Raw genomic sequence first — 24,658 nt, forward strand, 5'->3', positions numbered from 1 at the left:
TAGTATAATAATAAAACTCCAACTCTGGGGTGAAGTGTGGCTCACTTCTGGGGGATTTTAGATCACTCAGATAGCTGTTATGTTGTTTTTGTGGGGGAGGGTGTTGGGGGGCAAATCTATCTGAATAGAAATAAGGAATTAAGGAGATAATAAAAGAAAAAGAAGTTAGAAGAAAGAAGACTTGGACGAGAGGGTAAAATGTCTATTCTAACAATATCTTCTTCTAAAGCTGTTTATGATAAAAAGAGGATTAGGTGGCTCATATTCCAGCTATATTAAATTAAATCCCAGGACCCTTTCCTCAGACGCATGCAGGCCTGAGCACATCAATCATATCAGGACCAAATAGCCCTTGGGAAAAGGAATCTCCTGGCACTGTGCCATCCAGCTCTTATAAACTGTTAACCATGGTAATGAACCAATCCAAGAGATGTATTAATAATGACATGAAGAGACACATTTATTGTTGATTGTTGAGATGGTGGCAGATTTATTGCCAGCTTGCCAGGAGGGAGGGCTTGGCCCAGCAATGGTGCAATTAAAAACAAATTGAGTACAGGGACAAAAAAAAATCAATAATCTAACAGGGCAACTTTTAGTTCGCAAAATACAAATATAAATTAATTGACCTGAACACAGTTGCTAAGTGGTCATTAATGTCTGCTTGCTGGCCAATCAGAGCACATGATCCATCCCTTTATGTTGACTGCAGCAGGCTGGGAGCCCGCACTTCCAGCTCTGCCTGCCAGGGCTACTGTCCTGGGCACCGTGGTGGGGGTGATTTCCAGGGCCTCTAAAGGAAAGTGGCTGTGCTGTGTCAGATCTTTCCCCAGAAGCTCTAAATTATGGATTATTTTTAAAGGTTTCACTAAAAACTTCTTTATTCAATAGAAATGTTTTTGGTTCCTATAGTGTACAGTGTTCTGTATATAGTGAATATAGGGAAGACAAAGGCAATACATCTAAGGTGGATGCTACATTTTATGGTGTGGTCTGGTCTCCAATAACCTCTAATTTAGGACCTTTTGCTATTATGTTTATGGATTGGGAGCATTTAATATAAATTTGTTAAAAATCTACCTATGTGATCATGCAATTCAGATTGCAATCCCTAAACTATGCCCATATGGAAAGTTATGGGTCCAACTCTGGCTCTTGCCTTCAAGGAAATTATAATCCAGGAGAGGAAAAGTTATATCTCTCAATAGCTGATATATGAAATGGAAAGTTACAGGTATCCTAAGGAAGTGCAGGAAAAGTGGCATTGGATTCCAAAGAAAGACTTTGGGGGCACTGAGCAACTACAAAACTGTTCTGTGCAATATGATAGCCACCAGCATGGGTGACTATTTTTAATTAAGTTAACTAAAATTAAGTATAAAAATGTAGTTCCTTGGCCATACTAGCCATGTCCAAGTTTCAATAGTCACTTGTGACCAACTGCGACCATACTGGACAGTGCAGATATAGAACATTTCCATCATCACAGAAAGATCTATTGGACAGGCAGAAGGTCTATGGATAGTGGTGCTTGAAAAGGTCTGTAGAAATTGGAAATCCAGAGGAAGGGTGGATTATATGAGAAATTGAAAAGAATGTGGGATACTGGGGGTGGGAGTTTTACAGGAACAAATTTGGCTAAGTCATGCTTAAGATATAAAAGTGGAATCATAAAAAGTAAGAGTGGAAAATTGGTTTTGGTCCTGAATAGTTTAGCACTTAGAAAAAATGAACTATGACGTCTTGACTTTATTTTATTGTCAACAGGGAGTCATGAAAATTATGACTGGGGAAGTGACATGATCAAATGTGTGCACCAGGAGTATTTAGAGAATGGTGCTTAGATAAATTATAAGGAGGCAGAGACTGAGGACGGGGTAGCAGTGAGGACCAGGCAGTGAAAAGTCACTGGAGAGTAAGATCCTGTCCTTTGATGGAAGTGGTTGTGAGAACAGAAAGGAAGAGAATGACTTTATTGGACATGACGTCTGTCTTGATAGAGAAGCAAAGGAGAATGAAGAGCCACAGCTGAAGCCAAGGTTCTATCCAAGGATGGTGTGTCCATGAATAGACATGTGAAGTAGGAGAGGAGGAGCAGGTTTTGAGAGAAGCAGCTAAATTCAGTATGAAACATGTGAAGACACCTATGGGATACCCAGGATGAAGAGGTCAGGGAACAATCCGAAATAAGAGACTGGAATTAGGGAAAAAAAAATTGGAAATGTAGATTTAAAAGTCAATAGTATAGACATGATACTAACTCCAAGGAGGTATACTCAGTATAAATAAAGTAGGAGAGAAAAAGGCTTAAGAAGGACAAATTTCTACTGCAGAGACATTAGACTGAAATCCTTTAAACAGAAAACCAGGCAAGGACTGTATGTGCATTGTAAATAAACTGATGTGCCAGTCTGGAGAGCTTGTTTCAAAGGGGTGGAGTCAAGAGGAAATTCCATGTCAAGGTGAAGGGCAGGCTTCCACTGTTGACTGGGCAAAGCTCCAAATCCCAGCTCTGTGCACATCAGCTCGTCACCTAAGGCAAGTTCCTCAGCCTCTCGGAACCTCAGCTTTCTCTTTCACAAAATTAGGAAAATGCATCCCACCCTCTGGGGGTAATTGGAAACTAGAATTGGGTTGTGTCTATAAAATGACTGTCATACTAAGGCACCATGGTTTATAATTATTAAAAAACAAATCCTTGACTGCTTGCTTTATGATCACTTGTACTGCTCTTTAATTTCCCTGCCTATAGAGAATTATTACTGAGAGAATACTGAGAAGCTTTTTGATATCTTTATGAGAAGCCAAAATAGAAAAAAGTACAAAAGATAATTATTTTTGACAAGACACTGTGTTTGAAGTAAGATTTGTTAACTAGGGGCTCAAAACCTGATTTTGGAAGGCAAGTCATACTCTCCAAATATGTGTGCACCTGCTGTACAGGAAAATATCACTACTCTGTATTCACAGATTACCCTGATGCTGAGCTATGATTAACTAATCCTGTGGGTGGTGAAGTTTGAAATCTTATGTGGGATCCTGACAACATGAGGGTCCTGATGAACTTTACTCTATTAGAGGCATGTATGAACATTTACTAATTTATCATTCTTTCGAAAGTGTGATTGCCTCCCCCTGCTTGCAGCAATAGGAAAGATCTCTTTGTTTTTACTTGAGCTATTGACAGACTAGACTCTCCGGAAATCAGCTGAAGTTAGCATACAAATTGAGCAGAACATAACAGGAATTTCATATTCTCCTCCATCTCCACCTTGGTGATGATTTTAAGAACAAGCTTTATGACTCTTCTGTTTATTTAATTCTATCTAAAATAAAGCAGATGACAGCCCCAGGTCCTGCCACTCCTTTCTCTGGCCACTATCATATATATAAAATATGGCATATATTGCCACGCCAGGTGCAGCACTGGTGGTCCCCTCTTACGTCATGGAGAAGGGTAGTCTCTTTTCCTCAGAACCAGTGCACACACTTTAAAAACCAGGACCGTCAAAGAGAAGTGTTGTCCTCCTGGTGGACAGGGTCAAACCGTCTTCAGCCCTGACTATGTCTTCATTCAATGCCAAATTTTTATTTGGTCTCATTCACTTTTGAAAATCTCAACTCTTCCTATTCCTATAATGAAAAGATTACAAGTGTTAACAGGAGGAATTGAGCATCTATCTGCCTTCCCTTCGAGAAGGGTCAAAACTCAAGTTAATGGAGGATAGGATGGATTTCAGAGGCCACAAAAGAAACAGCTATGAAGCATGTGAAAAATATGTGTGTATACAAGTGTGACTGTGTGTGTGTGAGAGAAAGAGAATGTATGTGTGTGTGTGTATGTGTGTGTGCATGTATGATATCTTAGCTTCTAAGCAGAGCAGAGCAAAGTGCAATATTTCTCCTCACAACAGGAACTTGATAAAAGGAGAAATATTTTTTTACAAAATGTGCTTTTCATCTGCATTGTCAGCAGATACACATGGAAAGGTGTGGCAGCCTAGGAGATTCAGTGGAGGCAGACATTAATACTATTCAAGTGACATGATGTGTCACATTCAGATGGCAGCTATGTAGCACAATCAGAAAGAAGGGCCAGGTCAGGTGTAGGAAGAGTGTGCATTGCACCTCACCCCAACCCTGAGGCAGAAGACCCAAGTCAGGTGTGGGTCTCCCTTCAGATGAAGGACAATTCTGGGTGCAGCGGGCCTTCTGAGGGCACCAACTCCCTTCCTGACTCCTTCTGCCTTCTGAGTTTACCAAATCCTTAAATGAAGAATGTAAAGGTATATAACACCATTGGATGTGACTTCTGGACATTACAAATGTCAGTGGATCAGGGAAGGAGAGGGGGTCTTTCTTGTCTCCCTCTCCAACCAAAAAGGCAGTCACTGCCAAAAGGGAGCAGTGCTTGGGGTCCCCACTAAGAGAGGAGTTAGCAAGAGGGACTCAAGTCCTAGGGCTCTGAAGAAAATATGGATAAGAGCCAGAATAACAGCACACTCTTGGATTGCTCAGTCAGCCGGTGAAGACGGAAAAGGGACAGAGTCCAGAGATGCTTGATTATCCGAAAATTCTCCAGAGAAATGACATTAACGAATCACAAAATGAAATAACGAGAAAACAAACTAAGAAAAAGTAAACATCAGTTCAATCCTTCTGTTTCAAAACCAAGAAAATGATGCCCAGAGAAGTTTTTCCATTTATTTTGTACTGTAGACCCTTTGACCCATGCTCTTTATCTGGACACACACATCGAATTTGCAATTTAGAAATCCCATCTTAAAATCTTATTTTCAAGTGCAAATAAATAAACAATATACATAAGATGAAGGCATATGCATGTGTACCTAAAGAAAATCAATGACATTGAACTTTATCCTCCCCACTGGGATAAGAAACCAGGAAGGAACATCCCAGGATGCAGACCTAGATGTCAGGAGCAGAGCTCAGGCCCAGGAGTTACTTTTTTGATGCTCATCTCATTCTTTCCACTTTCCCACCCTACCTCTGTGAAGAGCAAGTGTGATTATAATTTAAAATAGAGGCCTAATAAATTAAATTTATTTCAGGTTGACCGTCTTCTTTTCTTTAGGCCCACAATTACACATGTTAATTTAAATGACTAATATTTGGGAGAAGAGGGGAAATAGGCAAGAAAAGAGGTTAGTTACAAAGGAAGAGTTGGAAATAGGGCCTTGGGATGATTGTGATGTGTGGGCAGCCTGCCTCCCGGGCCTTGCTGGGATCCTTGGCTCATGCCCTGCCACACATCCACCCTGACCCTAGGTCAGCCTGGCTCACTGCACCCCACAACCGTCCCCTTTGTGGCCACCCTTCTCCATAGTGCCTCAGAACTTTTATATTCCTCTCACAAATCATAACATTACCTGCCCGTTCACTTAGCTATGAGTTAGCGGTCTGGTGTCGAGAACAAAAACACGATGTGAAGTGGCTCTTAGCACTTACTAGCTAGGGTAACTCGGATAAATCCCTTCCCCTCTCTGCATCTAAGTTCTTTTCTTGGAATGTGGTGACTTTCTATTCTGTCTCCCAGGGCTTTTGTGAAGAACAATCATAGAGATAATGCATGTGAAGTGCTTTATCTGTTTGTATTGTGATAGCTTTTTTTCTAGAGACAAGTCTAGTGAAGGGAATTCAAAGCATTTAGTAGCTCCATCAGCTTTGGGCAAGTTTTTAACCTTTCTAAGACTTAGCTTCCTTATTTGTAGAATGTGACTGGGAGGAGACTTTGTAGGGTTTGTGTGAGGATCAATTGAAATAAGGTTTATATTCAGTGAGCCCAATGTAGAGGTGGGCTGGTGCTCAGAAGAATCTAGGACTGGGCTGGTTTGCGAGTCAGACTTCTCTGCCTGCTACACTCACCTTTGGGAACCAATCCCTCACCTGAGCTGACTGCAGGCCCAAACGCCCAAAGTCTTTTGCAGACACAGAAATTGCCTAAGCTCGCTGGTGATGCTCACATGTGAGAAATTAACATAACTCATCATTTTCTAGCCCTTTGCATGAAATTAGACTTAGCAAGAGGAGTTCATTCAATGAAAAGAAATTTCTGGTAGTAATCGGATTTCTGATTTAGCCAAGAGAGCATATAGAGAATATCAACATCAAAGATGTAAAGATCTACCAGATCTTCCTGCTTATTTACCCCCGATGATGACAACCACCACTGGGACACAAGGGATCCACAGCCCTTCCGAATGCTGAAGAGCGTGTGACAGTTGGACTCACAATCAGATCCTAGATTCTCAAGGGGGCCAGAATTTTCAGCACTTACATGGGATAAAGAGGTAACATTTAAAATGTGTATCCCTGAAGGGAAGAGCTACTAGTAAATTAATTATCTTCTTCTTTGCCTCTCTCAGCCTCTCTATACCGTTTATCATGGCTCCAGTTTCCCACTCCCGATGCTGATTTTGTGTCTTGACCTTTGTCCTCAGTTTCTGCTGGTACAATGCAATATCACTAGCTGGAATAATTGGGGAAGAAAAGAAAGGATAACTGGGAAGTCCTGAAGGATCTAGATTAGAGAAACAACTTTGGACATGGTTGGCATTGGAGGAGGTGGACTAGACATTGATCTGGGGTCAGATGACTATGGTTCAAAACCCAGCTCTGCTCCTTACTCATAGGGAACCCTGGCAAGCCTTTTGACCTCCATGAGATGCAGTTATATAATTTGCAAAATGGAGATAACAGTAATCACCCTGCCGTCTCCCAGAGCTTGTTGTGAGGGTCAGATGAGGCACAGATTGTGACCAGCTCTGTACAGTTCTAAATAAACGCAAGTTATCCTGTTAGAGCATCTCTCTTAGCTCCTCACCCTGAAGACCCTCATCCCTCCACAGAACTGCTCCCAATTACTGTCCACTCTAAGTCGTCTAGAGAGTGTCTGACTCATGCCCTTATGCCTAACTGCATGAACGGGCTTTATGATCACTGCCTTCTTATGCCGTTTCATTTGCTGTATCAATCTGTTGTTCTGTTCATTTTATAAACATTTGCTGAATATCTAACAAGGCTCAGACAGTGTGGTATGTGCTGGGGATAGATATAAATAAATCATGGTGCCTGCTGTTCTCTAAGAATAGTTAATCTTAGACAACTTACCTACTCTCATGCTGGTAGATTCATGATGAATCTCAAGTATACCCCTTCTGGCGTGAACGACACCTGTTGCTTATTTCTATATTATCTGTGGAATGTTTGTATTTTTTTAATCCCTAAACCTAGCCAACCTAACACTTTCCTTTCCTGGTGGCTCAGGATCCTAACTCCATCATTACTAGTGAGGCCATCAACATTTCCCCAAACCCAAAAGGGTCGGTGACATGCTTTTAATTCTTCTTTTTTCAAGGAAAGAGGATTAAGGTTCATCCTCTCCATTTCCTTGAAGGAACCTTCTCCATTCCTACAAGCAGACCTGCAGCCACTCTCATCAGAGCTTCTGGGTGGTGGACGGAACCTCCTGCTCATCCCCGTGCCTCCAGCTTGTCTCCCCTTCACCTCACCCCCCAGGGCTGCCAGACTGATCTTCCCACCCTGACTAATCTGACTCCACAGGGACACCTTCCCTTTGCTCTTGGCACCCAGGCAGACACCTGGGTCACAGTATCGCACACACACGCACTTGTGCAGTCCCTGCAAAGATCCCCCTCAGTGGCTAAGCTCCTTTAGTTCGGGATGAGCGATCATATTTTAATGAATGCAACTTCTTCTCTCAAAGAGAAGAACTTGAAAACTAATTCCATCAGATATTGGGCAAGGCCACATTATAAAATAGTAAAGAACGGGCTCTGAGATTAGCGCCTGAGCATCTCCTGATTCCTCACATCGCAGGGGCAGGCAGCAACAAAGCCGGGACCCCGTGGATTGCTCTCCCTTCTGCTGACGGCACTTGGGGTGTTGGCAGAGGCGATGAGATTCTAACATTCTCAGATAGACAGCAGATAAATAAATACCTTTTTAAAAAAAAAAAAAAAACAGACAAGTTGTAGCTCGGAAATTTTTCAGTTTTTCTCATTGCAAAATCAATACCCGTCAGCAGTTTGAAATTAAAGGCAAGATTAGGCCTCAGTTTTATACATGCCTTATTGTATTCCAAAAGCTTTCTACTCAGTCAGATAAATCTCCTTTAAGAGGATTAGGAAACTTTCATTATCTTTATCTAACCTGAACTAACACTAAGTCTGAAAAATTAATCTATGGACTGGACAAAAGCCGGTAGCTGCTGGGGAGCAGGAGGGTTCTCAGACTTCTTTCTAATTGAGCAGTGGGGCCTCTGCGTCCGCCCTCTGGAAATTCAACTGGTCTCCAAAGAAAGACCAAGTCACCCCAGTGCTAACCAAGACAGAGAGAAAGAAGCTCCTCAAGCTCCTTTTAACCTCTCAGTAAATGTAAAGACCGAACTGCCAAGCGTTCCAAAAGGAGGTTCTCTCCTGCCACCTCTGCCCTCCCTGGCTTCCACATTTGATTTCACAGGTCACCTTACACCCCCAGAGCTACAGGGTCACTTGGCCTGGAACTGCAGACTGCGGGGAACTGCCCTCTGAAACTGAAGACCCCACCGCTCTGCATCTTGCCTGTTCTCTGACTCTTTCTGGCCCAAACCTCAGAGGCCCACAGGAGACACCATTGACTTCCATATCCCTCCAGCCCAAGAAATTGCTCCAAGTGCCTTTGGACAAGCATTAGCCCTGGAGCTCTGCACCACTAGCCTTTCACAACCTGTATTGACTCTGACATGCTTACACAATCTGTCTTATTTCCTGAAAAGTGATAGCCTTGTTCTGTTTGAGCCTGTTTCTGTACCACGCCTGACAGTTCTTTTTTATTTCAGTGCTGCATTTCCTGAATTTGAAGATAACTTTGCTGTCAAGGCCACAGAGGTGCCATGGAGGCGTCACTTTCAATGCAGAGAATTTCAGCTCCTCTGGAACCAAGCCCAGGTGGCAGGCGGGGTAGTGAGAACTCACACGCCCTTGTTTCCTGCACCCCCGGAAACTTTCAGCAGACATTCCAGCTCATTTCCAATGACTGATCTCCCTGAGTGCCTCCACAACCCCCTCTGAGAAGCGTCAGATGTGACAGGTGTCTTTATCTCCAGATGGCAGGCCGTCTCGTAGCTCCAGAGCAGTGATTGTCACTAAGCTGTACCCCTGGGTGGGACAAGCATGGAGAATGGGAACAGCAGAGTGTGGTGACATCTGTTCGACGGCAGGCCGGTGTGGGCGGCTGAAAGCACGTGTGGGGAGAGAAGGGCTGGAGGCTGCACTGGGGCAGGGCTGAGCCATACAGCAGCTGCAGGGCCTGCCAGGAACCAGCAGCTGCAGCAGATGGAGCTCTGGCCCAGCATGGGTCTACAAATGGCCCACAGAGCCGGAGCCCTGGAAGGTGTGCTGGCAAAGAGCAGCCCTAGCTGGAAGAAAAGAAGCACCATCCTGAAAGGTACAGTGACTGAAGCCAGCAGAGAAGCTGACCCTCCCCAAACTCTCCATGAAAGCAGAGGAAATGAGCAAAATAGAATTTCTTAGAAAGGCAGAGGTGAGGGAGTCCATATTAGCTAAGCAAAGGTGCCTTACACATTTCACAAACTGAAAAAAACGAATCCTTTGGATCTACTGCAGATGGCATCTGAAGAAAATTACCCTGAGACAATACCTGACAGGAAGCGTCTCACACAGCGGTGGTGGGGGACGGGTAGTTGGGGGCAGTTTGAAATAAGTTCATTTGTATTGCTGCCTTGCTTTCAAATGGTTTTCACCTTTTCACAACTGCTGTCTGAATGTGTTTTGAATTCTTAAATAGTTAACATTCTTAAATAGTTGATATCTGAGATGCTGACATTTCTTCAGCCCTTTTTTCTTACAAAGTGACATTTGCATGACGACTATTATATAGTTTGCCTGGGTTGTACTGATTCAGAATTTTTAAGGGAGAACGGGAGAAAATGTTAGGAATCCCCCTCCTTTAGTAATACAGATTTAAGTTTCAACGTAGACCTGGAGAAAACATGTTGACTAATGGGGCTGAGCGAGTGTAGACACAGCAGCAATGCCAGGACTGGACTGAACAGCACCCAGAACCCCATCTGGAATATGCACAGCCATCCACCAAGCAGGAACAGTCACAAGTCACGTGATTTCACATCAATATTATTGATCTTGTATTGTGCAGTAAGTCCATAAGAGATCATTAAAAGGCACAGAGAATAGTCCCATATGTTGTTTAATATATCTTGCCTAACTTCAGAGTACTAAGCAATTTAAGAGAGTTCAACCACCACATGCCAAACAACTTATTAATAAGAACAGAAGGACCAGAGGCACAATTGAGAAACTTTGTGAAGATATTCAGTACTCAGTCAAGAACCCAGCAGGTGGGAAAGAATCCTGGATATACACTGGATCTCTGGATTCTCCAGAGGAAATGTTTTTCTATGTCTTCACATGTGAGTAGAAGCGAAGACAGAGATGATGCCTCCCCTCCATTGTCGACAGAGCCCCAGCCCCCAAACCCAGCTGTGACTCACCTTGCACAATGAGGTGGACCCGCGAGGTCTTCGGGTGGTTGTCCGTCTGCACGGAGCAGGTGTACGGGCCCTCGTCATATACGTCCACGTTCTGGATCATGATGCTGTACTGCGTTGGTGTGTTGACCAGGATGATCACACGAGGGTCTATGGACCACTTGTCATTCCCAGCATAGAGGATGGTGCTGCGGTTTAGCCAGGCCACCCGGGTGACCCGGTCGTCTATGGTACACCTGTGAACGGGGAGGAATGGAGAAGGACAGAGAGGAAGCAGGTGGGGGGTGGGGGGAGAGGAGGGGAACATTGAGGAAGGAGGGAGGAAGAGAATGTTGGAAGATTAAATTACAAATGTGACTGTCGTGTTTTGAGGAGTAAAAGAAACAACAACCCAGTGCTAAAAGGAAACAATCAATTATTGATGAAACTTCCTAAATCTAGGGTACCAGTGGCCTGAATCATCCTGAAGAACTGGTGACATAAAATCATTTTTATTTGATTTAGGAATATATTATGTGAATATCTTTGCTGTATATTTGCTTTCCATCTTATTTTTTCCCCTAGGCTTATATGAAAATTAGTTTATATTTCTTGAGCACATTTACCACCTTGTGGGAGAAGTGGCCCAGGGGCAGAGGGGAGAGAAAGTGGATCAGTATTTCAAATAGGTCACAGATAATCTCCAAAGCAAATACTTAACTTCTTGCTAGTCAAAAATGGAACATATTTACCTACAGACCTCCCTGGTGTTGATAGTTTTCTTGTTACCCCTAAGCTGCTCAAAGCCTGCAAACTACAATTTGTAACATGGACCAGTAGCAATCACCTTAGGATGCCAACAATCTTTGAGGAAGTCATGGCTACCTCTTAGGATTTTAGGAGACCAAGGAAGCAGACAGTGAACAGAGTCCCTCCTTCTTCTGACACTGGTCTCCCCACCCACTGGAAGAGAACAATGTGGCTGACCTGCCCGACTATCATCAAGGTAAAGAGCTGAGCTCTCCCTTTCACACCTCTCACCTGCTCTTCCCAACAACTGGAAACTATGAATGTAAATGGTATTTGCTTTTTCCAGTGAATGACCTGCAGGCTATCAGGTCTAATGCATAAATCAATATGCCTGCTGGTCAGGAAGAAAATTTGCATATATGCCCCAGAAACTTAAAAGCTGTGAAAGGAAAATGGGGAATGTGGGTCTGCAATAAAATACATGGTTAAAGGCCCACCACTATAATGTTCTAGTTAGAACTGGAGTTGCAGCATCCAGGCAAACTGGAAGGTGTAATTGCAGCTGCACAGCAACCCCATATATCCTTGCTGAGAGGCTCTGAGCCGGGCACTCTGGGGACAGGAACATGATTCCTGCACCTCCCGGTGAGGAGTTAGAGAAAACACACTGCCTGACTCACCAAATCTGAGTCCATTTTGACCAAGAGATAGCATAGATCGTTCTGACAGGGCTCAGGGGACAGGAAGAGCCCCCACAGACACTGGCGATGGGGCAGAGAGCATGCACAGGTGGGCATACAGTTTTCCCTTGGCAGACGTAGGCTGGCAGACGTAGGTCAAGGGAACAAAATGATATGGTAGCACCAACATTAGGGCTGCTGTTGAAGGCAGAAAGCACCCAGTCCAGCTAGGTACTCTCCCTGGTTGGTGGGAGGCATACAAATAACACTGGCTTCCAGTCACAGAGGCCTTCTTATGCACAGGGCCTCCTGTCACTCAGCAGGTGCAGGTAACCACAAGGTAAGGGCGGGGTAATAATTAGGTGCTTTCAAGTATGGCAGGAAGAGATTTTTCTCTTCAAAATTTTCTTTATTTGCTAGATTTTCAAACTACAAAAGTAAAATAGCCATGTTTAAACATGTAAACCACTATAATACAAAGATGCATCAAGGTCCATCTAACCATTCTGTCCCCACCACACTGCAGGATCCCTGAGGTCATAATTTTGGTGACACCATTACTTTTTCCTCCACATCTCAGTTCTTTCACGTACATATTCACTTATCTAAAGATTGTGCTAATGTATTTTTGCCTGAAATGGAATCATACTCGGAGCCTTTGTTTTTGACTTGACCACAGGGAATCCCTGCATACCAGTAGCTGCAGAGGTGGTTCTGTAATTGTTTCTAGGGAAGACCAGGGTCAGTGAGATGAGCTTTGGGAGCCTAGTGGTGTTCACCATTAGGACCTAATAATTCAGGATCAGCGAGTGACTCTTTCCACCTTCCTGGCTGTCCCACTGGTATAAAGCAATGCTGGAGTCATGTTTCTTCCCCATCCTGGGACCTCAGCTTCACTTTCTGCACGTTTTCCTTTTATACAACTTTCTGCTTCCCTCATGAAGACTAAAAAGCTCTAATGGATCCTCCCTGCTTTCCTCTTTCAAAAGCATTTCTCAGGAAAAAAACAAAAAAACAAAAAAACACCTCATTCACTTTCAGATAAGCATTAATGTGCAACTTTTCTTAATGACAGCTGTGTTATCATAAAGACCAAATTCCTGTTTGAATCACTCTTTACGATGAAGTTCTGATTGTACAATGCCAGGGATGGGCAGCTGGAAGCAGGTGGTGCACCAAGACTGGGTGATGGGATTCATCACCCCGTCCCTGCAACCACACAAGCCAGTGGCAAAGGGCAAATATTCTTGCCTTTATTTAGGTCAGTTATGTAAACACTTGCATATCCTCAAGCTGACAGTTTTTTAAAATTTAATTTATAATTACAAAGGATGTATTTTTTGGTCTGTGGAGAATATTCACATTTTAAAGTTAAAATATCACAATATTCCTTTATATACACACCACACACACACACACACACACACACACACACATTTTGAATGGAATTTAAGTACCATAGTGATTTTGATACTTATGATTATCTATTTTCAAAATTCATGAACAAGCACTTCTTTATTAGTTATAAAACGTACATCATTCCTTATTTTAAATTGAACTTGTATTTTCATTATAGTCCCCTGTAGGATTTTATCTTGATATAATATCTTATGCTTAAAAATCTCTTATTGATCAGCTATCATATTTATTTGCTTCTATAGATAGAGGGATGGACTTAAATTTAAATTTCTTTATATTCTATGACCATAAAGCTCTGTCTGATTAATAGTATTTTCTTTTAGAATGAGCTATCATTACAAGGATAATATTGATGAAGCAACATAAATAGATTGTGCACATGGTTAAGTAATAACCAAACATAAAAAGTAAACTTCTACTGGAAGTATAGCTTTTAATGGGACATGTGAAGCTTTTTAAAACTACCATGGATAAATGTCATTACTGCTAAAATGAAATAGAGTTCTGGATAAATTCTATTCCTATTTTTGCTTTGAGCAAAATCTAGTTCACATAAATAAGCAGATAAAAATGAAAATCTTGTATAGCAATGTCACTCAATTCTTTGAACCCCTTCTGAGATATATGCAAAAAATCACATAGTAACACAGCTTCAAAAATTATCTTAATGATCTCACAGCTGACAATTCAATTAGTTCCTCCTGCAATTTCTTCTAAAGCAATGAATTAGAAAATAACTGACTTGCAAAGGGTTTTCTAGCCTAGGACTAAATGCATTCAACTTCTCAGTATCTGGACAGTATACTGATAACATTTTACTGGGCCTTATCAAATGACTATTAAATATATGTTACTGTTTCACTTAGAAGCACCTTGTTCATCCCAATATACTCAGAAAGGTGGGGAAAATTACAATACTATTTAATTTAGGGTTGTCATCTGTCAGAAAACCTCTCTTTCTCTGAGTTCTAATTCTAAGATGGAGAGGGCATCAGCTCTGCCATAAATTTTTTGCTGATGAAATAACACGCCAGCACCTTCAGCACTTCTGTACTTCGCTTTGGCGGAACTCTCCGTCAAGAGTGATCGTCTGTTTGATAATCGTTGGACAGTGGAGGTGACAAAGAAAGTGAAAGAAAATTCTCTCTTGGACAATTTGTACAGGGGAAGCAGCCAGAAAAGGAACATCAGTATAACAGTTCTATCTTGGGCACTTGCTTGAGCAGGCAGGTTGATTTTAGGAAATGTATGGTCTTGAAATGTATTTCCTTAAAACTATCATTGTCTTTAATAAGACCTACGGCTTTAGACTGAGGACACATGGTACAAGTTCGAATTACCATGGGGTCTCGTGGGGGATGATTTTGAAGCAGGTCAATGAAAATCTGCCTACCGGGGTCAGAACATCCTCAGCACCCTGCTACGCAGCCCTTGGGAAGCCTTGCGTATCCCTCGGGGAGACACGCTTCCAGCTGGATGACCAGTACCCAGTTTCCCTGCTCTCAAACCTGGGCACGGAGGGCCAACAGAGAGGACAACCTGGATAACTCCATCTCTGAAGGCCATGCCAGTTCACTGAGTCTGCACAGCCCTAGAACCTGAGGCATGAGAAAGACACGTGGTAGAATGAGGCTTCAGTTGAGGATAGTTATTTTCCTCAATGCTTCTGTGCTTCATGAGAAGGTAGAATTTCAAAGTTTCTTGCTTTCTCTCTTCACAAAAGGGCTCACTTTCTGTCCTCTAAGTAGCAGGAGGAAGAGCTCAAAGAAGGACTTTAAAAAGTATGCGTAAGTGTTCCTCCAAACCAGGCTGCTTGCCTGTTGTTTTTGGCTATGTCCTGTGTCCTCATTAACAAGAAATACCTGGAGGATGATTTCTGATGTTAAGTAAGGGGGATCCAAGAAGGAAGTCAAGAAACATTAATGACACTTTCTGATTTCTTAAGAATTCTTCCAGGTATTTAAAACTCTTACTTCCAAGCTAATCCTACCTACTTGTCCATGATAAGGCAGAACTCATGAGAGCTCTACTTCAATGTCCAAAACCATGTAGTGCTTATTCTGTGCCTCACACAGTTCAAGAACTTTCCAAATATTAAATCATTTCTTCCTCATAACTACCCTTTGAGATATGCTCTGTTATCATCCACATTTTCTGCAGATAAGGAAACTGAGACACAGAGAGTTTTGGGACTCTGAAAGCCCACAGCTGGTCCAACCAGAGCAGGAGTTGAAACCTAGTATCCTGGTGTTAGAATTCCTGTACTCAAGGCCTGCAATCTTCTCCTCCAAAAGGAAGAGCCAGTGAGTCGAGAATCCAAGTACTAAGGCCAGCAGGAATTGGTTGGCTTTATCCAATCAGTTTCCCTCAAATTTATGGCACTTGCTTAATTTTCTCATAAAAAATAAAATAGCTTAGGGGAACAGGACAGATATTCCGAAGTGCCTTTTGCACACCCTCGAAACATCTCAAGCTACATGTGAGGAGACGAATGGAAATAAGAATCAGAAAGGGCAAAGAAATGCCTGAAAAGCATTGAAGTAAAGAAGCCTTGTGGGCAAAGTATCAGTTCCAACTCCATTAAATATGGAACAGGGGATTAAGATGAAGAGTTATTTTGTACTGTTTCAGAGGAGTGGGTGGAAATGAAGGGAAATCCAGGCCTCAAAACTGTGGTTTTCAAACTTTAGTGTGCACCCAGAATCACCTCGAGGGCTTTGAAAACACAGATTGCTGAGCTGGACTCCCAGTGGCTTCTGGCTCAGTGGGTTGGACGTGGACTGAGAATTTGCGTTTCCAGGGTCCCCAGGGAGGCTGCTCTGGGACTCCTTCCTGAGACCCACTGCCTTAAAGAAACCAGACCAAACAGGTTGGAATTTCATCAAATAATAAAGTCTTCTCGAAAAGGGAAATTGGTCAGCTTTCAGTTTTCTGTTTGTGTCCTTTACCACTGTTTTTATTTTTATAATTTGCCTCTGAAAAAAATAAAATAAAAAGTGCCATGATCCATTTAACAGGTATTTACCGAGTGTCTAATGTCTATGAGACAACGTTTGTGGAGCCGAGAAACAGGCAGGCAAAGCTCACGTTCCTTGCAGCTCTGCCTCATAATGAGACAAAGGAAGCGTGTCAGTAAATAAGTATATAATAGTTTTGGAGAATTACAGGTGGTGAAAAATAAAGCAGGATAAGGAATGGAGAGTGCCGTGGCGACAGGGAGCATATCTGAGACGGAATGGTCAGGAAAGGCCCTTCTGTGGCCCGCACGCTAGATGTTGAAGTGTTTACAGTTTTAAACCTGAATGCAAAACAACTCACATCTGAAAATAATGTCTAACTTAAAAAATAAGAGTGACCTCTCGCTTACATACACAGATAGCTGCAGGAATGTTTATATGATCTGGGTAGCTGGAGAGTATGTCTCTAAAACCAGCCACACAATTGCTCTTTCCTATATGGATAACTTTGTAGATGTTAGTGTTAAAAGAATATTCTGGCATTTTGAGAACCTGAGGTTGACTAGAAAATCCCTTTATAGTTCCACCTTGATATTGGGGTAATACCCCAAATATATCGCACACCTCTTTGCCTCAATGAGTAGACAGCGGCAAATAGAGCTTAATCTATAGTGCAGATCTGTCATTTTTCACCTCCACTTTGTTCATAATGAATGTTAATATAAAAAATCCTGTACCTCTTCATAAAATTGACAACACTGAATTCATTGATTTATGTGCTTATTTGTTGGACTGTAAACACCACAAAGGGATAATAAGTCAGTGGTCTTTACTTCCTACCACCAGCCTCCCACAATCCGCCTGGCCTCGAGTAGGTGATCAGTATAGATGTAGAAGGATTAAAAGATGGAAAACAGTGCTTTTCAAGTTGGCATCAAAATGACCCACATAAGGTTATAGACAATAGCACTGCATCATATACTTGAGAGTTGACGTGAAAGTAGGTCTTAAAGATTTTCACTGCAAAAAAAGAAATACTAATTACGTGATGGGACAGGGATGTTAGCTTATGCTGTGGTACTCCTTTTGCAATAAATAAATGCATCAAATCAACATGCTGTAGCCCTTAAGCTTAAACAATGTTAGATGTCAATTACATCTCAATAAAACTGAGGGGTAAGTAAAACGCACCTAAGGTGAAGCAGATGTCCTTGGAGACACATGTATGTGTGTGTCTCTCTGTACACACATGCACACATGGTCCACAGGTTCTTTACTTGTATTTCTTAATTGTTTTCATTTCTCTAATACTTTGGGAAAATATAATATATACATATTCTGGATGTGGTATGACCATAATAAGATTTAAATGTTCAGATCTGTGTCCTAAATGGCTTCAAAGAATGCTTCTTTCATGATCTCAGGCTAATGAGAAAAATACAGAGGTGGACTCACAGTGTCAGCAATGCATTCCTGCCAAGGGAAGCTGAATGATGCTGGCGTCCCCTGTAGGAACCCAGGCTCCCAAAAGGTGACATGAGCCCAGGTGGAAGTGGAGCATAGCTGTCACATGCACCTGCTGAAGTCCAGGTGATGTTCTCACGACTGTCAGCACCTTTGGAACCAAATTTTAATAAAACATTATCTAGTCTACAATATTAATGTTATGGGTTTTAATTTTAATGGTTATTTATGTGTGCTATTTATAATCTGGGATTATATTTAGAATAATAAAAGGGAATAAGGTTAAAGCACTTATACATTGTTTCATAGTTTCATGTAGAGAAAATTTAAAAAATAATGTTCCCAATGGGAATCTTTGAGAACCTTGTCTCACCCCACCCCTGCCCCTGTCTTTTAAGTGTGCTAAAGAGCAGTCCATTTAAGAATTGCTGATAGAGGTGAAAGGGTTGAATGTTAAAGTCCCCAAGTGCATTTCTTTGAAATTTCTTTTCAAATTTAAACACCACAACATTAGTTAGTTTCTGTGGGGTTTTTTTTTGTTTGTTTTATTTGCCTTTTTTCATGAATTGAGAGTTAACTGAATTTCAGTTAAGAACCTTGCATGTTTCAAAATATATTAATAATGCCAGTTCAAAAAATGGAAAGAAGAAGATCTTGCTTTAGAGAATTCAAAGACCAATACTAAATGAGTTTTTTTTTAAGTAAAGGAGGGGAGGCAAACCAAATGAAATATTTTTAGGTCAATTCCCAAGGTTCTGTAAATTACACAAAGCTCTTCTCCTGGGAAGCTTTAACTACTCAGTTATTTCCTGACTTACAAATACAGCCAACTCCAGAGCATCAACAAAGACCCTAAATTATGTAAGGGAGAACTTTATGATTCAGATAGTTGAAAATTCAACGAGAGTAATAACTCTGCTAGAGCTAATATTTGCTGATAAGGTACTGGTAGAGAATATATATGAGAGCCTCTGCAGAAGAGTGGGGAGGGATTAGAGCTTCTTAGGGAGAGTCCCTGGGAAAGTATTTCAGTAGTGCAAGAGATTGACTTCTGCGGCTGTCAGACACATACCATCTGTAAATTGTTCCTAACTGGAAGACGGCACACACCCACCGCAGCTGCAGTGGGTGACTCACATTAATGCTCAGAAAGGTGTGTTGGGGTGGGAGTGTGGCAGTGGGGGAGGGGTGTTATCCAGAGAAAAGGAGAAAACATACAAATGCATACACGATGAGGGCCCTAGGAAATAGAGCATTTGAAACAAAGCCAGGGAAGGTGCGGGACTTTCTGAAAACAGTCTCCCTTGAAGCAGAAAATGAGCAGCAGGATTATGGCGTGTTGTGGTTTCAGCCATGACTGATGATATATGAGCCGTCAGAACAGCGCTCGGTGTGTCCCCAGGCAGGCCGGGGGAACTTCCAGGGCCCGCAAGCATAGCAAGGGCTCTTCCTGAACTTCACACATGTCACCGGCCCCGTGAGGAAGCCAGGAGAAAGGCGGCTCAGGACAGTGCATCTGCTATGATCAAGGAAAATGAAGGGAGTGATTGACATGGAAAGATGGCTCTGCAAAAGGGGCGGAAATTGATTATAGTCACAAAGGGGCTTAGATTGCATGACGGTGGGAGGACAGAGGAGAATTCCTCTCATGGCTACAGGAGGTTGAGGATAAAGCACAGAGCTAAACATAATGAGGAAAAGAAAAGGGTAGGCAGAAAGGCAAGAGAAAGCACCTGCACAAAGTAATGAATGATCCAGCTGGCTTCTTCCCAGACTGCAAGTGGCTCTGTACAGTTACAGGGTGTGTTGGAAAGATAATTTCATTAGTTTCTAAGGAGACAGAGGCAAAACCAAACTAAAAATAGCAGCTAAAACCATTATAAGAGACAGTGCCTGCCCTCAAGAGTCCTAAGTTCTTACATGTATCACAGAACTCAAGATCAGATACCTATCTCATTCATGGATATAATAAAAAGTCTTAATTTACCCATTCATTTAACAAATGTTTATTAAGCACCTACTACATGCCAGATACTCTAGTAGACCCTAGGGATAAGATGTTGAATAGTTAATTCACTGAGTCTTCACCCTCATTGTACTTTCAGATTTGGGGGAACAATATACTATCAACAAACTGCCATAATACCTGCATAAACTGACCTGAGATAATTGCAAGGACACATGTACAAGGAGAGTCCCACTCAGATGTGCAGCCTAGAGACAGGCTTCTCCCAAGAAGTGATGATTACCCCAAGGCTGAAAACTGACAGAGGTGTTGGTTAGAGAGAGCATTTTAAATGAGATGTGCAGGCCTGGGGCAAAGGTTGATGCAGGTAAGGGATAGAATGGAAGCCAGAGTGCCCCAAATCAGGCAGATGGGGAAATGGGTAGATTCCAAGAGGCTAGGGAGGTGCACATCCCTGCAGGAAAAAAGTCTGCAGCTGCTTTTAGGCATAACGGGGTGTCAGTGCATAGGCTTAAGTAGAAGCATGCCATGGTCTAAATAATGCTTTTGACAGGAAAATGTGGACTTCCTTTGGAGAATGAACTCGAGCAGGACAAGAGAAAGAAGGACTAGGGATGGAATTATTGCATCTCTGTAGACATGAGAGAAAAGTCAAGTAATAGGAGGGTCTGCAGCTTAAGGAAGGAGTGGGACAGCCAGAGTGGAGCAGGCAGGTAAGGAGAGGCTAGAGCACGTAGATCACAGCGTTGGCAGTCAACCCTTTCGAGAATGTTGGAAGCAAAGGTGGGAAGAGACATGAAGCTGCAAAGGGCGGTAGGCTCTCCAGACGGCTTTTATTTATTTATTTGTTTGTTTATTAGGTTGTTTTAAGATGATAAACACTTGGGAACTTTCTAATTCATTTTATAACCGTCCACTGAATGCCTACTGGGTACTAGGACTTTCAAACTTTTATATGCCCACAAATTACCTGTGCATATTGTTAATTCACGAAATCTGGATGGGGACCTAAATTCTGCTACAAACTCTATAATTATGCTGATGAGCTGGGGACCCATCTTAAGCACTAGAGATGCAACTGTGAATAAGATAAGGACCAGCCTTCTTACATCGCAATACACAAGTACATACTGGTGACATTAATCTTATGAATGGGATCATGAGAAAGGGGGCAACTCACAGAGAAAAGTTCCAGTAAAGGTGAAGAAGTATGGAATCTAAAGCACACAAAGGAAGGGTGCTTCACCTGTTGAATCATAAGAGAAGAAGAAAAAAAAAAGAAACAGCCATGTTTGTGGATCTGGCTAGAAAGCATGGGGGCCCCTGAGTGATAGCTTCTTTTTCTCCAAAGTGGAGTTGAAGGTAAAGGGGCCAAGGAGGAGACAGGGAAAGGGAAATGCAAGAAAAGTGAATTGTCTGTTGTAGAAAAAGACAGTAAAATTATTAGGGAACCATGCTGGAATTTGTAAGCAGTGCTGAGGTCCCATCTGCGGTTGATGGCCAAGGACCATGGCAAGGCTCTGGCAGCTCTGAGGATATTCCCTAGCACTGCTCAGCTGCTCTGATGCAGGCATGGAGGATGTGGATGGCTAGGTTCACCCAGTGTTGGAGTATGCCAGATGAGCAAGGGAGAAGCAGCCAAGGATGAAAGCAGTTGAAAAGTACTGAGTAAAAAGAGAGGTCCTGATGACCTGAGAGATCCAATCGGAGGGCCGATGGATAGAGAGAACGTGTTGGGTCCCATGCACTAGAAGTCTTAATGAGGTGCTTGACCCAGTGAGATGGAATGAAAGAGACCGAACATGATGGACTGGACAGATATGTGTTGACTGTGCAATAGTGGTCCTTATCCATGGGGATAAAATTGACGTCAAGGCCAGGTGGATTGCCTGGGTGGATCTTGACAATAATGAGATGGATGGTGGGAGCAGAGAGTTCTTTATAACCTCTCTGATGTGTAAGTGGAGCATTGTAGAGATAGTACCTTGTGGTACTACCTAGGGAGAGGACCTTGGCATCAGACAGGTAAGAGCTGTGCTACTTACTAACAGACAACCTTAGACCAGGCATTTTGTTTAACCTTGTGTTTCCCCATCTGTGAAGTAGGATGAACATGTTTACCTCATGGCATCATTCAATATTATTATGAAGCTGAATGAAGTCATGCATGCACAACAGTCAGAATTGTACCTGGCAAACAGTCAACATTCTTTGATGAGAGCTCTGCTGTCTCATTTGGAAAAATATAATTCAATCTCTATTGTCTGGGAGTGTATGTTAGTTTAATCAGGTGATACTGAATCCATTCGCTTATCATTTTCCAAGGAGTTCTGAGGGCTTCTCTTTCTGTATTTTCAAATCTCTAAAGAATGAAATTTGACTTAGGGTTATTTGAGCCCAGAATAACCCAGAATAATTCTGCTGGCTAATAGATGGGAAACAATATGAGATTTCATTTTTAGCGCTACCTAGCAAATTGATCCAGTGCTATTTTAGTCTACCTATAGATTCTTTTACTTCTAATAAGATTTTCTTTTCTTCTGAAAAATTCTTAGTCTTCAGAAGTATTCTGTACTTGACTATGTAGAGTTCTGCTGTAGGATTTTATTTCCCTCTATAGTTTATTTTTTCTCATCTAGACCCACTGGGACAACTTCAATTTTGTATTTTTATCAGGCCTCTTTCACAGTGTGTTGACACAGTTTTTGATGGGCTGGTTCCTAGATTGATGACCAGTGGTTGGTAAAATGCTGTATTTCTAGAAAATACATAATTGAGAGATCAATCAGTACAATGGTGCACACCTGAAAGAGAACTCCGCCGGCCTGCAGGCCCTGATAGCTCATGCCGTGGTGTCCTTGTCTTGGGCAGCTTCACTGTGTAAATAGGACAACCCTCAGTCTACGAGAACCAGGTACCCAGAACATTCCATTCTCCAGCAGACTGAGATATTACTGAAATCAAATGCAAACTGGGGAAGTGCTGTAGGGGCTGGGAGGAGCAGGGTGATGGGGTAGGACCACAGCTGAATGGATTGTTTCAGGTCAGGAGCTTCAGAGCAGCACATGTAATTCCTTGAAGAGACACTTACTGCATGGATATGACAGGACATGAGGAAAAGCAAAATCTATTCTAAGGGCCTCACTCCCAACCCAAGGGACCCCATCAGCTGATAAAACAGTTATTCAAAGGCAGAAGTCATGATGCATCTTAGGGTAGATGAAGGTCAGGCCCAGATTTTAGCAAAGGGTCTCTCAGTAGAAGAATTCACTGAGCAGCTCATTGGGGTTGGGCATCTCATAACTGGAATGACCAAGTGGCTTTAGGATGCCTTCTTTTATTCACCTTTGCGACTTTGTCTTAAAAGGCAGTGCTACGCACACAAGGCAAAGCCATTTCAGAAGCAATGAGCCCTTGAGTAAAGAAGAAATGTATCTTTGAAGATAAGGATGATAAAAATCTCTCTTTTCCCCTCATCCAGCCCCACATTCCTTGCCCCTCGGGTCCTTGCCAACAGGGACGAATTCCACATGTGGTTGTGAAAGGCAATGAGAGGTCTGCTGTCACATCTGCCTGCTTGTTACAGGAGCTGTTGCAGGAACTGCCCGTGGCTACCCAGGGATGCCTTGAGAAGCCGCCCAGAACAATTCATGTTATTTATGTGTCACCTGGCTCCCACTCCTCTGTCCTTTCTCCACCTCCTCAACAGCTTTAAAACACAGTCTTCCTATTTGTTCATTATAGTTGGCGAAGAAGTGAGCAAGATGAAATTAAAATGTTTCCCAAGTACACACCATTTTAATTCCATTCAATAGATTATCCTGACATATTTACTCACAGCCATGTCTGTCTCAGTATCATCCATGGAAAAGTATAAATTAAAATTTTAAATTAAAAGCAGAGAGTCTGGGGAGCTTGATATCTTTTTGAAGAATGGAGCAAGTCAGCCACAGGCTCCCTGCATGACTATCGTGGGAGCAAAGATTTTGGCACTGCAGAAATTACAGCCCACAGATTTCCCTGCAAATACCTTCCCGCACAGAATGTAAGGGATCATGGAATCCCAAAGACTGACAAAACCTCAGAGGTCATTCTTCTTTCTCCAGAATGTGCATAAACAAACCTCTGCCCTTTCGGTTCAGGTGAAACTTATGAAAAACTGCTAAAAGATTGACTTAAACAAACAAACAAACAAAAAATACTGAAAGTTAATTAGCATTTATCCTATCTACAGGATTGCTATGCAATATACTGGTGAAGAGAGTAATTATTTTCACATTCCAGTTACATATTAATAATTTAGTAAACTCCTGGCCCTTTGTGGGCATGTTTTCTCACTTACAAATGAAAATAATTTTTAAAAAATCAAATTGTGGTGATTAAGAAATAATCCTTAAGAAATAATCCTTCCAACACTGTTAGCATAGTTCTAACAGCATAGTAAATACTCATACATGTTTGCCATTATATTTCTGTAATAACTCAACACTAAAGAATAATGACACTCCAAATGTCATAATAATTTTACTTTCCCTTAGTGCTCACTTTCCAGTGTACACATGTATCAGTTAGGAGGTTTGGAAAGCTAAATAGGGAATCCGCCTCTTTGGATCCCAACCCATTGACCAGACTGTCTCCAGTTTGGAGAGAGAGGTTGTATGTGTGCAAGTGACGGAGGTAATGAGGCCAAGTAGGAGGCCACTAAGTTTGCTTGATGCATCTTGTACCATCCTGAACAGACTACACATCTGAACAAAAGCTTATGGGAGTTTTTAAAAATAAAACCCTCATTAAACAGATAGATGGGCAGGGACAGATGGGGAGGAGGGTCGGAAAGTGACACTTCCCTCAGTCCTTCTCCATTCTTGCAAGCACTACTCCTGCAGGATGTCAC

General features: G+C 42.2%; 1 protein-coding gene across 9 annotated transcripts in view; it reads right to left on the minus strand.

Annotated features, from left to right (window-relative positions):
- The window catches only part of OPCML (opioid binding protein/cell adhesion molecule like), a 1,020,836-nt gene that overhangs the window by 189,854 nt on the left and 806,324 nt on the right, over window positions 1-24,658 (minus strand). For all 9 annotated transcript variants that reach the window (XM_036930242.2, XM_036930248.2, XM_057490889.1 and 6 more), the window contains one exon: window positions 10,553-10,785. In XM_036930242.2, coding sequence (XP_036786137.1) covers window positions 10,553-10,785 — 233 coding nt within the window. The remainder of the gene's footprint in view (window positions 1-10,552; window positions 10,786-24,658) is intronic.

This window comes from Manis pentadactyla, chromosome 13, assembly GCF_030020395.1.
Source record: "Manis pentadactyla isolate mManPen7 chromosome 13, mManPen7.hap1, whole genome shotgun sequence".
NCBI lineage: Eukaryota > Metazoa > Chordata > Mammalia > Pholidota > Manidae > Manis > Manis pentadactyla.